Below are 13,176 nucleotides of genomic sequence, written 5' to 3' on the forward strand. Positions count from 1 at the left end.
CAAATAAAAGCTTAAAATGAATTTTATTTCAAATAAGGACTTGAAGTGACCACATTAATTTTAAAAAATAACTTGACCTCTCAAAGATATTTTTGTCATTTAATTTTTCTTTTTCTTTTTTTTCATTTTTCCTTTTTACTATTTTTGTTTAAAAAAACTTTAAAATGAAAAAAAAAAAAAAGAGGCTAAAACTAAAGAAAAGAAGGAAAACACAGGCGGGGAGGGTTGACCCCACCCCTCCGCCGGAGTTTTTTTTTTTTTTTTAATTTGTGTTTTAAAAAAGTTTATTCTTTTTTTTATTCTAGCTTTTTATGGAAAAAAAGAGGAAAATGAAAAAAAAAGAAAAATGGAAGAAATAAGAAAATACAAAATGATGTTAATGTCCTTGATTCGCTAGTGAGTTTAGGTCTTTCTTTGAGACCGACATGACCACTTCATGTCCTCATTTAAAATAAGATCAATTTTGAGCCATTATTTGAGAAAACGATCACATTTTAGGTCTCTATTTGAGATAATATTTACTTTAGATCCTTATTCGAGAAATTGAGAGCACTTTGTGCCTTTATTTGAAAATTTTCGTACTTGAACACCAGTCCAAAAATCAATCCTGGCAGAGCTGTATATGTGTATGCATATGAATGTACGCATGTACTTGTCAACGACATCTTGGATGAACACACACGTTATCGAGAACAACTAGATCTCACGTACCCTTGTTGTCCAAAAGCGATACAAAATCAAAACGAAATCTTCGCAAATTAATGCATTTCTCACGTCAGCGAAGTATACGAGACAGGTACAACTATCCTCTTCCTTAGAATAATAAACAAATGAAGATGTTACGAAAATAATCTCGTCAGCTGTCCTGCCCTCAATCCTCTTTGTTGCTTCCTGAAGATAATGGAGCAGGCCAACGAAGCAATTGTTAACGATATGTATCATCTCATAACTAAAGCACGAAATATGAGGCTGTGATCCATTTTCCCTAAAGCAACCCAACGACCCCCGTGCACCCCGCCAGGAAGACATCCATTAAGGGGGTCGAGCCAAGGATCGAGCCATGTGTGTTGGGTGTCGGGACCTCGGTCCGGGACAAGGCCGGACCTACGGGCGAACGAGACGTCCACGTATTGCGCGCAACGATATCGCATTGATGAGTTTGATTTTCTATGGTAATGTGCTCGTGCACTTTCGTGCCAGTGACTCCTGCATGGTTGGTGACTGACACCATTGCATGGTACTCCAAAGCTTCTGGCCACCACCCCCCGGCGCCCCCACAAGTGCGATGGTGCGTCGTGCGACAGCAACCGTTCATACGTACTTGAATTAGTGGAACGTCCTCGTGTGGCGCAGTCGGCATTATGAAACCGGTCAATCATGCATTGAATGTCCTTTCTTTCTTTCTGCACGAGAAACGGGTACCTAAGTATTCGGTTCGGGTCGGGTCGGGCAGTCAAGACAGTGTAATTAACTCAGACGCATGCTCTAATCCCCAATTAAATTGAACACTTGACTACTCAATTAGACATTCGAGTTGTGTCCGGAATTTTGGATTCTATTGAGAGTAAAGTAAGTTTGTACTTGACAATGTTACAGCGCAACGTTAAAATTTGACGACACTTGTCAATTGTATTGTTGCTTCAATGCCATAATGTCTATTGTCACTCGTGACCATCATCAATCACATCTCACTAAGTGCGATTCTGTGTTTGATTTGGCTAGACGGAAGCTTTATCTTGTACAACGATTAAGACTTCATTAAGAGAATTTCTGACGTGACTCTTCCAACGTTAATGCCAATTATCACTAATCTGATGGGATATAATCAGATAACGTCCGTGTCGTGTTGTTGGGTGATGGGACTGCCATGTAAGGATGTTCGCTAAGACATTTGGGTAATTATGAAAAGGGTTTCTCTGCTCCTGGAAAAGGTAATCTTACGCATACTGACCCATTACTCTAGCGATAGCCAAGTCAACTTTCCCATTCATACTGACCCCAATTTCGAAATAGGACTTCACAATTAAAAAAGCAAAAAAAAAAGAAAAAAAAAAAGCAAGTAGGGACCTATAAACTAGATTTCCCTTTCGAATTTCACTTAATTCCCTTTATCTTACAGTAGTGATTCGGTCGTTACGCATGTGGACTAGCATAAATCATATAAAAATGGGCAATGTCAGGTATATTACGATCGATCTATCAAACGGCAAGACAAACTGCAAATTACAAAATAGGTATTTTGACGAGTGTGCCGCCGTCTATCATTATCTACTTAAGCGTCGCACATATTTATACACCATCTTTTCGAAGCCGATCATGGCAGATGGCACCTTTCGCATGATCGCCCATGCTTCATTTCTTGGTACCTTCCATCCCTACACATAGAAACTAAGGCAAGACCAGGCCCCCACAGGCCACAACCCAAATTTTTTCCTTTCCAAATGCATAGGCCAATCGAGCCTATCGATGCACCTTTTGACCACGGGGGATATGTAGACTTGTAGCCTTTTCCTTTTTCCATACATGCTCGAGCTAAGCCAATGCCATGATGATGGACAATATAACATATATTTAAGCAGAGAGATCGCACTGTTGTGATCTCGTGGTCCTTCCGAAGCCGATCCCCCCCGCCCCCTTGCTAACACTTTGTAGCCTCCATCTTTTGATTAGACAAAGAAGATAATTTAAACTGAAAGTTGGGTCGGCACGTTGATCCATCCGCTTTTCAATTCCATTCTTTTCGTCGAGAATCTTTGAGGAGGGAGGGAACTGTTCGTGTCGAGATGCTAAGTCATAAAGTGCGAGAGGGGTCGGTCTAGTTAGGGTTCGCCCCAAAGGAGTCCATCGCATGGAAAAAGCCTGCCTACACGCCACAAAAGCATCCATCTCTATACTAATTTTAAGACGCCCTATGTTCCATTTTCCTTCCTGTTAAAAAAGAGCATCGAAGTGATGGATAACCTGTGAATTCATTGATGGTCCCGAAGTCTCTATTCATCTTCACGTTTGATGGGTCGTCAATCAGTTCCGTGAATCATGCTGTGCGCTGATGTAAATGTTAACCAATCATGAAAAAAATTTCAGGAAAATTACCTAATTAATTCTAAATCTTTTGTATGGATGTTCATTCAGTTCTAAATTTTTCAATTTCACTTATTAAATAATGAGCTTTGATGCGAAACTTTAATATAATCTCTTTTGGCCCGCTTTCGCCATGACATTGTCGGCCATTTTATGTGACATATCCTTACATCAGTGATTCCCGGTGAAAACCCTAGCTTTTAACTTGGCTATAGATTCATGACCGATTGGATGATTTCCCCGAGAAATTCCACACCGACAGTTCGAGAGCGATGCATGTACTTTATATATTAACTATGCATGGACCACTAACCCTACCTTTCGCTTACCTATTATGTGCATGTACGCGCTCGCACGCTGGTTTGGTGTGAAGATGACAAGCATGCATGCTCGTCAAGATGACATGCAAGTAAATCACTTTCTAAAGATTGCAAATCTAATGACCGTGTTTGGTGTTAATTGGGGGGCAGTTAGAAAGGCAATTATATGTGGGAGGGGACAAAAGGGTTTTCATTACGTGAGATTTTACATTAGCAAAACATGTTGTCGTTTTAGTTACGAAGCCAGCACAAAATCGAGGACGCCAAGCTTAAAAAGGATATCTAACCTTAGATTTTCTGTCCGCAGCTTTTGAGACCGTGCATTATGTTCCTTTTGATGCTCTTCGCCATCTTTCCCCCTTAATGACAAGAGATTGCGAACATTGATTTCACTAATATATGTAACTTAATGAGTAACAGGACGAGCTGTAAGTTAGCTTTCGACAAGTGTTAAGACCAAAATTTGTTGCATGACTTTATAGATTGGTATCTTGGGTCTTTCGATGTCTCTAACACTATTCGATTGTGATTGCAATTGTGATTGCGATCTCAAATGCCAAGGGTCAAAATTCTATCGCGTTGGGAGGAGACGACCACTCTCCAACAATCGAGTAAACTTATCAAAATGTGGAATTGAAAATGAAAAGCTTCATGAAATGTAAGGAAAATCTATTGGTAATGATTATTTTTTTCCCGTAACTGTTGTTACTGGAAAGTCGATATCTTATTGATGCAATCAATTAACGTTTAAGCAATTTGAGCAGTGTTTTTCAGATGATTAATCATAATTTATTTTGTGATCAATTGTGGAATTATCATACAAAGTAACCCAAATCACATTTTTCATGCAATTGGATGAGAGAGAGAGAGAGAGAGAGAGAGAGAGAGAGAGAGGGAGAGAGAGAGAGTTTTTCACTTTTGTTGTATTGTCATGAATGATGAGAGAGTGGAAGATCTGCCTCCTTTACCACCATCTTCACCTTTACTTCATCCCTTTCATTTTCTTTTCCTTATTAAAATTTCTTTACCCTTTTCCCCATTTTCGCGTGTGAACGCGATTCTAGAACTGGAAAAGACAAAGGGAAAAAAAGAAGAAGACATTCTCCTCAAGAATTAACCAAAAAAAAAAGTAAAAAAGAAAAAAAAAAAACTCCTTTTTCTTTCCTCCATGGCAAAAAACTCTACTCAACAGCCTCCACTTGTTCACTCCCAAAACATATTATCTCTCTTTAAAACAATCAAAAAACAAAAATTATATCATGAATTTCTCTCTCAATTTCACCATACAAATAGAAATAATTACCCGTCGTTGATTACCAAGAGTAAATTGAGGTAATTAACCAACCGATGCATGTCTCATTCGATACCGTTGATATACCGGATAATAATTCAAAGCATATTACCCAAGAGCACACTGCAAAAATTTAAAAAAAAAAAAAAAGACCCGCAAAGAGAACAATCTTATTGCCCTTGCTTAACGTAAACCCCCACACCATTAATTTATATATAATTTTTTTTTGTCCTCCTTTTTTTTTTTGGGGTTTTTTTCTCTGGTTTTTTTTTTTTTTTTTTGCATGAATTACAGAACTAAACCACTGGCAATGGCTCGATTAGTGTCTAGATTAGTGGTTTCGTACACCGGCAATTCCTCTCTATACCTCATGTCATCGCACCCGATCGACGCCAGATTGTCCAATTCGAACAAATCCGAACTCGCACAGCTCGCCGCGTCGTCGTCGTCGCCGCCACCGCCGCCGCCGCCTTCGTCGCAGTCGACGTCGGCTTCTCTCGCTTCGAAGCTCTCCTTCTTCTTCTGGTAGCTCCGCAGCATCTCCCTCGCCGCCTCCGCGATCCTCCGCTTGTCCTCGCTGGTGCCGGACTTGCCGAATTCCGCCTTCTTCGCCGGCGAGATCTCCGCGGCCACCACCTTCAGGTCCTTGCTCTGCCGGCTGGGCTCGTCCACGATGACACTGATCACGGGGTAGAACCTCACCGACCGCTGCTTCGGGCCGCCGCCGGTGACGACGCCCGGCTTGCTCCGCGACGACGGGGTGTTGCTCAGGCACGAACGCGAGAACGAGGAAGCCGAGGAGCACGCCGACTGGTCTCCGTCGACGGAGCTCGCGGCGATCTTCGCCTTCTTAGGGCTCCCGACGGTGAAGATCGAGTTGAGGAAGCTGGCGAGGCGGGCGCCCGGGGAGTTCGGCTGCTTGAGCTTGCCGTTGGCCTTCTTGAGGTCGCCGTAGATCTTCAGCGCCTTGGACTTCGTCTTCACGAAGCCGAGCCCTTCGTGCTTGTTATTACTGCTCGGCCTCTGAGATTGCGCGGCGTGGTGGCCCTTCCTCGGGTCGAGGTGGCCGCGGTCGAACGCGGAGGCCGTGCGGTCGGAGAGGCTGGTGCGAATCGGGGCCGGCTTCTGCTTCGGCCTCCTCACGGAGTAACACGAAGCGGAGTTCCGCGATCTGGACTCCGACTCGGACGACGAGAACCCTCCTCCCGATCTGGAGCTGGAGTCAGAGGAGCTGGAGCTGGAATTCGTCAGGAGCACCGAGCGGTTCCAGTCGCCGACCATCGAGCCGCGGTGAGCCGCCGCCGCCGCCGCCGCCGCGGCCCCTCCTCTCTCGTCCCCGGCTTCCTTCTTCTTCTTCTTTTTCTCCTCTGCCTCCGCCTCCGCCGCCATCCACTTCTCGATCAGGTAGTCCCGCCGAGAGTCGCCGCCGCTGCCGCCGCCTTGCTTGATCCTGGCGGCGGCGGCGGCGGCGTCGGTGTAGAAGACCATGGGGTCTTGGGGAGGGGAGTCGCCGTCGATGGAGCGGTAGATGGCGTCGAGGAGGGTGGAGGAGAAGGAGGGGTGGTCCCGTCTGTCGCGTTGGCGGGTGCGGTGTGATTTATCGCAGGGATCCATGGCTCATATAGGGAGCGAAGAAGGGAAGCGAAGTGAAGCAGGAGCGAACTGGGTCTACAGAGAGAGAGAGAGAGAGAGAGAGAGAGAAGGGGAAGGTGGGATTTTGGAATTCAATGATTTGGGCTATCTTTAATTGTCTGCTGCGGGAGTGTCAAAAGGCTGCTTGAGAGAGAAAAGCAAAGGGTGATTGATCATGGAGGAGAGAGAGAGAGAGAGAGAGAGAGAGGAAGTGAAGTGAAGTGATGCAGAGATAGTCTCTCTCTCTGTGTGGAAATACTTTTCTTTTCTCTGTCTAAGAGGAGAGAGGGCTATATGGGAATGCGAGTACGAAACACAAAGCAAAAGTTTCAGAGACGCCAGTCGCTGTGCGGCATGTTCGAGGTAGAGAGAGAGAGAGAGGGAAGTAATGAGAGCTTCAAGCCACGCCCATGGCGACAGCGAGCGAGGAGATTTCCGAGTCTCTCTTTCGTCGGGTTCTTATAATAGGGAGGAGGAGGAGGAGGGAGAGAAGAGGAGACAGCTCCAGCAAGCACGTCCGAGCTGGCAGAGATGCCAGGTTGGCATTCCGTGACGTGGCATTCTCGCTATTTTCGTTATAAGTAATTATGTCTGGTTTGGTTTGGTCCTTTGTCCTTTGTTCTCTTGTTTGGTCCTTTCGTTATAAGTAATTAAGTGTACTTAATAAAATGTCTAATTTTCAAAATATCAATTGTGTATGTCATAGAAAATAATAAATATATAAAAAATTATAATATTCAGTGGTTTAACAAGTATTTCATAGGCACTTTTTAACAAAAGTATTCTATTAATTTAGGTGGATAATATATGAAGGTAATTGCATTATGTCCTAGAAGATTTCGATTTCGATGAGTTAAACTGTTTATTAACTTTGGTAAATAGAAACTTTTTCCCTATAATTTCGACTTCGTATTGCTAGTGCTACCTTCCCTGTGTTGGAAGTGCAGCCTTGGGTGTTTCCTCTTTTTGGTTTACATTGTGGGTAGCCATAGTTGGTTCCCTCTTTTTTATTTGCTTGGCACCCTCTCACTCGATTTGACTTGTTTGTCTTATTGAGTGTGAGTTTTGGCGCCGAGTCACTTGTTGTACAGCTTTATTGGTTTCAAATTAATATATATCTTACATTTACTATAAAAAAAAAGACTTTTTACTTCATGAATCTATTGCTATACTTTCACTAAAGTCGAGTAAATATTACTTAGTGATATGCATATCGAAAATCATTCAATACAAGATCATCTTTTTTTCCTCCAAATGAAAAGGAAAGGGTATGCAATTCTGCTCACCAAAATGTACTCCCGTAGATAGAAGATATTCAATTAAATGAGCCCACGACACGATGTTCATACAAGTGATCCAAACATGCAAGGGTATGTTTTGGGCGACTTTTGATTCGCGATTTTTGACGGTTCGGCCTTTGGGATATGTGTAGGCAATACTCTTCATTCAAAAAGAGATTTACCCAAGGCCTCTATGCTTCTGACATTAGGCGGTACGGATGTCGGTCTAATTAAAGTTTATTGTCCCTTTTTTTACTATTGAAATGTAGGGGAAATGCTAGACCATACATTCGAAAAGCTAAACACTTTCCCCAAAGCTAACCCTAGATAGTAAGGGATACATTCTTTTTCTCTAATTTTTTATTTGCAAATGCGAAAAATATCTCAGAACTTGGGATCAATTGTGTGAACAGTATCTCTCCTTTTGAATTTGTGCTTAGAGGAGGAGGAGGAGGAGGAGGAGGAAGAGGGGGGTCAAATGATGCGGCTGCTTTGAGTTTTTGCTTCTTTCGATGTAGAATCGAGAAATTCTAAGTGCCCATTTTATTAAATTGGACTCGCATCTTTACTTCGATTATACCCTAAGAATATTTAATTGGAGAACATGTGGTTGTTGACTGTTTTTGCTCGTCCTTGTTGAATGGATCGCACGTACCACAGCCAGATTCACATGCCTAGGATGCCAAAGCGACATTGGCCGGGTATCCAAAAAGCATGTGGCTTTTACGCTCATCTTTGGATCCATGGAAGTACAAGGAAGATGAGGACAGCCTCTGGTTCTCGACCATGTTGTGAGAATACGAGAGAAAGATCGAAATCGCATCATGCTAGTAGGAGAGAGAGGGTGCGGCACGGCGACCCTTTTTGGATGCTATCATAAGAGCCCAGTACCCGTTATGGAACACCTGTTTCGATCATAGGTTTCCGCAATGCTTGCGACCCGAAAGTTTGAGGTTGACGAGGTTCTCGCCATAGCCCTACCGAGATGCTAGTGGGTGAAAAATCTATCCAATGTCACATGAGCCGTCGAGAGGTTCGTTTACAATGTGAATCGAACTCTTGATTTTAGGAAGATGGGCGACCTCTTTACCGCTAGGCCAATTGTACCGATGGTTAGGAGTAAGAATGACTCTAGGATAAAATTTGGAACTTCAGAATAAAATCGATGGGAACCTCTCCAATTCCAGGTTTAAGGTAGATTCCAAGTTTCAAAAATTGGGGAACCTATTTTGATAAGTAGATTCTAGGTTTTAAGTTAGTGGAACTTGAAATTTGGAACCTAGAATTTATAACAAGTTATTGTATTTTTCTCAATCTATGTCTTCTCGTAATCTTATGGTATTCCATAGCATTTGGCAATGAATGTATAATCTAAAATCACTAGTTCAAGCTTTTATTTTGTGACTGAAACTTTTACTTTGTTGATGTTTCCTATTTTAATATAAGTTATGGTTAATAAATTCAAATTATAGTAACAAGCGGTGGTCATAATAATTTACTATAATCGTTTAATTAAGAATATAGATTGAACATGGATAGGTCCTAAAACGGATCTTGAAACCCGTGACAATGTAGGTTTTAGACTCCAAAATATATAGGGTAGATTTCAGATCTCAAAAAATGAGTAACCTATTCCAACGGATGGATTACGGATTTCACGTGGAATTTGTATGGAACTTGAAATCTCTCGTCCTTATCGACAGTGCAATATGCTAAGCCTAGTCACCGCTAATCGTGCACGTCGCACTCTTTTTCTTGATTAAGCCCCGGCAACTTTGCAAATTCGTGAGCTTGGGAGATAATTTGTCTCTCTCAAAACGGGCAAATTTCTTCAAACCCGCACACGTCACTTTCCCACGAGCGTCTTCCTCAGGAGTGGGCTTTATCTCGACGCAACAATCTTTACGACGCCCTCTTTTCTTTTTTCTCGCCATTCTTTCCTTAAATCTCGAACACGATCAAGAGGAAGATTCATATCCAAAGGAGACCATCGTTAGAGATAGAGAAAGAGATCATGAAGCGCAATCATTGCACTCGTGGCTCCCAAAGCTTTTCTAGAGAGAGAGAGAGAAGGATTGGGATGGCGTTGGAGCCAAAGAATAAGGACGAGTGACGTGAGATTTGATTAGAGTCCTGAGAAAGGATTAGGACAAGGGAATGTCGGTAATGCAAAGAAGAGGAGTGACGATAAAGTGCGATTAATCAAGAAGCTAAGAAAATCCTTAACAAAGCTTAGAAAAAAAAAAAACCCTAACGTCAAGAAAAAAGCAAAGCAACGTGCGGGTCGTTTTATAATGCTCTCTCTTTATCTCCCCTTTTCCTCTCTCTTTCTCTCTCTCTCTCTCTCTCTGTCACGCTCATCTCTTATCTCTCTCTCTCTCTCTCTCTCTCTCCTGTTCCTATACTTCTTCCCTTCAAGCTCACGAAAGAACCTCGAATTATCTAATGCTTTTCGCGAGCACGGAACGCCCAGCAGCATCGATTGCCGTCGATGGAGGACATGCAAAGTGTCCACGCGAGATCGAAACGTGCTTGTATTCATCTTTTGGGTTCACTGTGGAACTTGCTTTTACGACCGCATGTGCACCTTAATCTAGCTTTGAACTTTGTACCTCGTCGATTGCCGCAGATTCGCACGAAAAATGGTTGCTTCAGTCATGCCGATCAAAACGGTGATGTTATAGTAGGGCAGGTAGCCGAGACATGAAGTGTTTTCAGCTTCCTCTAGGCTCTAATTTCGTGCTTTTTCTTTCGGGGACAGGGATACTCGTACGTGTTCGATCTTTTTGAATTGCGATACCTAGTTAATTCATGTGATTCAGGGCTATGTGTGGCGTTTCTTGCGCTAATCTCCTGCAAGATTCTCTCTCTCTCTTTCTCTCTATCTAAGAGCTTTCATGGGTAACGAATATGTGACGTTTTGGGATTCCATTCCGATCAAGAAGTGACCAATCTAGGGACCCAGAATCATAGTAGATGAGCATTAAGTGACAAGGCCTCAAACAATCTTCTCGCCCTCTCCAAAAAAGTGAAAATTCTCTCTCTCTCTCTCTCTTCCCATTTCCACATTGATCATCGACATCAGTCCCACCAATGAACGATGTCTTAATGTCGCGCACGCACCCGTGAGAATGCAATCTCTTCAACAGCCCACCACAGCTTCTGACATTGGACAACAGACGCACACACTTACGTTCATATTGGAAGACATCGTACCATCGCAATCGCATCCATTACTTCTTTCCATCTACACCAATATTCCCACACATGGATCATGATGCCATATGATGAGTTTCAATGGACAGCATGCCATGTAAGATGCCCAGCGATGACTAGATTGCCGTTTTGGATCCAACAAAAATTGATCGGAGGGACTGTACTGGAATCTTGCACAAAGCATCGAGATTGAATTGGCAAAATTGAAAAGAACAAAATTGAATTAACATTCACATAATAAGTTTAGAATTGATTAGATTGGTTGATTCTATTATGTTTGTCCTTTGTGTGATGCTTATGGTCAATTTACATCTGCCGGGGAATTTAATAGAGAAAACAAAAGGAAAGAGAGAGTGACGTGTAAAGAAGGGGTGTTATTATTTTTGGCACTTAGGGTATGAATGATATGGTGTCCTTTTGCATCAATTTGAGTTTCCATGGATGATTTTCAAAGCCATGCTCGAAAAGCATTTGAATTTTCTGTCTAAGCTTACCCCCCATTATATGTCCATCCACGTGCATAGGGGTAGACCAAGGACAAATCGACATCATTAGCATTTTCGTACTTCGTTTCCCCTGTAAAAATTAAAGAAGGTTCCGCTATTTTTCTTGAATACATGTTTTAGTACATGAAAATAAATTATTCTCCATAGAAACAAAGAACAGCCAAGCCAGTATTTATCAAATTATAAATGAGAGAGTTCTAATTGTTCCATATATCACTCTATCTCATTTGGAGTGAGAAAGAGGAAAATATATTAAAAAGTCATTTGGATTGCCGCTTTTAGTTTTGAAAATAGGCTCTTGTTCACATTGAAAATCCGTTTTCAAGATGCCGTCAACCCCCCTTTTCTGCATTTCTTTTTTAATTCTCATATGAAAATGAATCTACAATTGAAAAAAAAAAAAAAAAGACTGTACCTTCTTTCAACATTTTCTTTATCTCTCCAGATGGGTAGTATATGTTGACCATCGTATATCGTGTCATGAACAATTTAGCCATGATCCGAATTTTCTCCAACAGGTCCTCGGAATACTCTTTACTTACCCCGTACGGTGCTCCTGTTAGTATCTCGATTGATTTTCAATCATCGGTACTAGTAAACGAGGTATGCATCGATCAATAGTTGACATACATCAAACAATGCTCGGATAATTAAATTCCTTTTGCATTTTGATTAGGGATCAATTAAAAAAGAGACTATCTTGGACTCATGCCTTAGATCTCTATGGCCCATTTCATGATTGATATTCAAGTATTTTCCATCATTCATTGGTAGGGGTGGAGACTTCCGAATGGACCGCTAACAACCCTAAAGATCTTTAGATCTGCTATTGCCCTATACAATGGTCATCATAAATTGGCCCTCTGGGCTTTGTGTTCATCATTCCTATCCCTTTGACTTTTGGAGGAAAATAGAAAAAAAATATACTCGAAAAAGTAATTTTAGAGGAAAAAAAGAAAAGAGAGGAAATTTGCCATTTTTAAATGAGCCATAATTGCTGCTGATGAAATAAGTATTGGTACTTTTTAGAAAAATGGGGTTTTGGACATCCATCCCAAGTTGGAAAGCCATGCCATCATTTTGTTTGTCATGCATGCTTGGTCTTGTTCTTTAGGGTTGCAATTTTCTCTTTCCTTTTGCCTAGATTTTCTATGTTCATTGCATACTCCCTTGAGGAACATCCCAATCAACTAGGTCATAATAAATGCTTGCTGGTGAAGTGAAGAATGCGCTGGTCTTTTTCGTTAAAGCGCTATCACCATGCGTATGGTTAATGCGAGGCTTTTGTTCCACCAATCTCCAAATTTCGCATCCCAAAATATTTAAATAATTCGAATATCAAATCATGACTTCATTTAAAGACTTAAGTTTCTTAAAACAACAGACGGTGATTTCACAAAAACTTACATAATATCAAAGCAAGTCATCTTGAATTTAAATTTTTCTAGACCCCTTTTTTGCCTTTTCATTATCTATTTTCACACTTAGTCTTAGGATGAGCCTACGCTAATCTTTCCGTTTTAGCATTATATCATCAAACTATATATATGATCAATGCGAGGTTTTCTTGCACCAATCCTTAAAATCCGCATGCCATTACAATTTTATATGTGTTTGTTCGAATGAAAGAATTTTCTACAAGATAGTTTTCTAGACTTTCACGTGTTAGGTTCGCTGAAGATTATCAATCAATGAAAAAACCATTTATTATCAAAGAAAAATGGCAATGCTGAGAATTAGGAAAATGAATTCCCTAACTTGAAAAAGGGAAAACATTTTTCTAAATAATGATCTTCTAGAAAGTATTTTCTTCTTTACATAAAGGTTTTTTTTCCAAAACAAACACATCC

General features: G+C 41.4%; 1 protein-coding gene across 1 annotated transcript; it reads right to left on the reverse strand.

Annotated features, from left to right (window-relative positions):
- Positions 1–4,737: 4,737 nt before the first annotated feature.
- Positions 4,738–6,755, reverse strand: LOC104422998 (protein BIG GRAIN 1-like B). The gene has a single exon (XM_010035450.3). The coding sequence runs from the start codon at positions 6,304–6,306 to the stop codon at positions 4,981–4,983; it is 1,326 nt and encodes a 441-aa protein (XP_010033752.2). The 5' UTR covers positions 6,307–6,755; the 3' UTR covers positions 4,738–4,980.
- Between the last annotated feature and the right edge of the window lie 6,421 nt (positions 6,756–13,176).

The sequence above is a fragment of the Eucalyptus grandis genome, chromosome 10 (assembly GCF_016545825.1).
Source record: "Eucalyptus grandis isolate ANBG69807.140 chromosome 10, ASM1654582v1, whole genome shotgun sequence".
In the NCBI taxonomy this organism is placed as follows: Eukaryota; Viridiplantae; Streptophyta; class Magnoliopsida; order Myrtales; family Myrtaceae; genus Eucalyptus; species Eucalyptus grandis.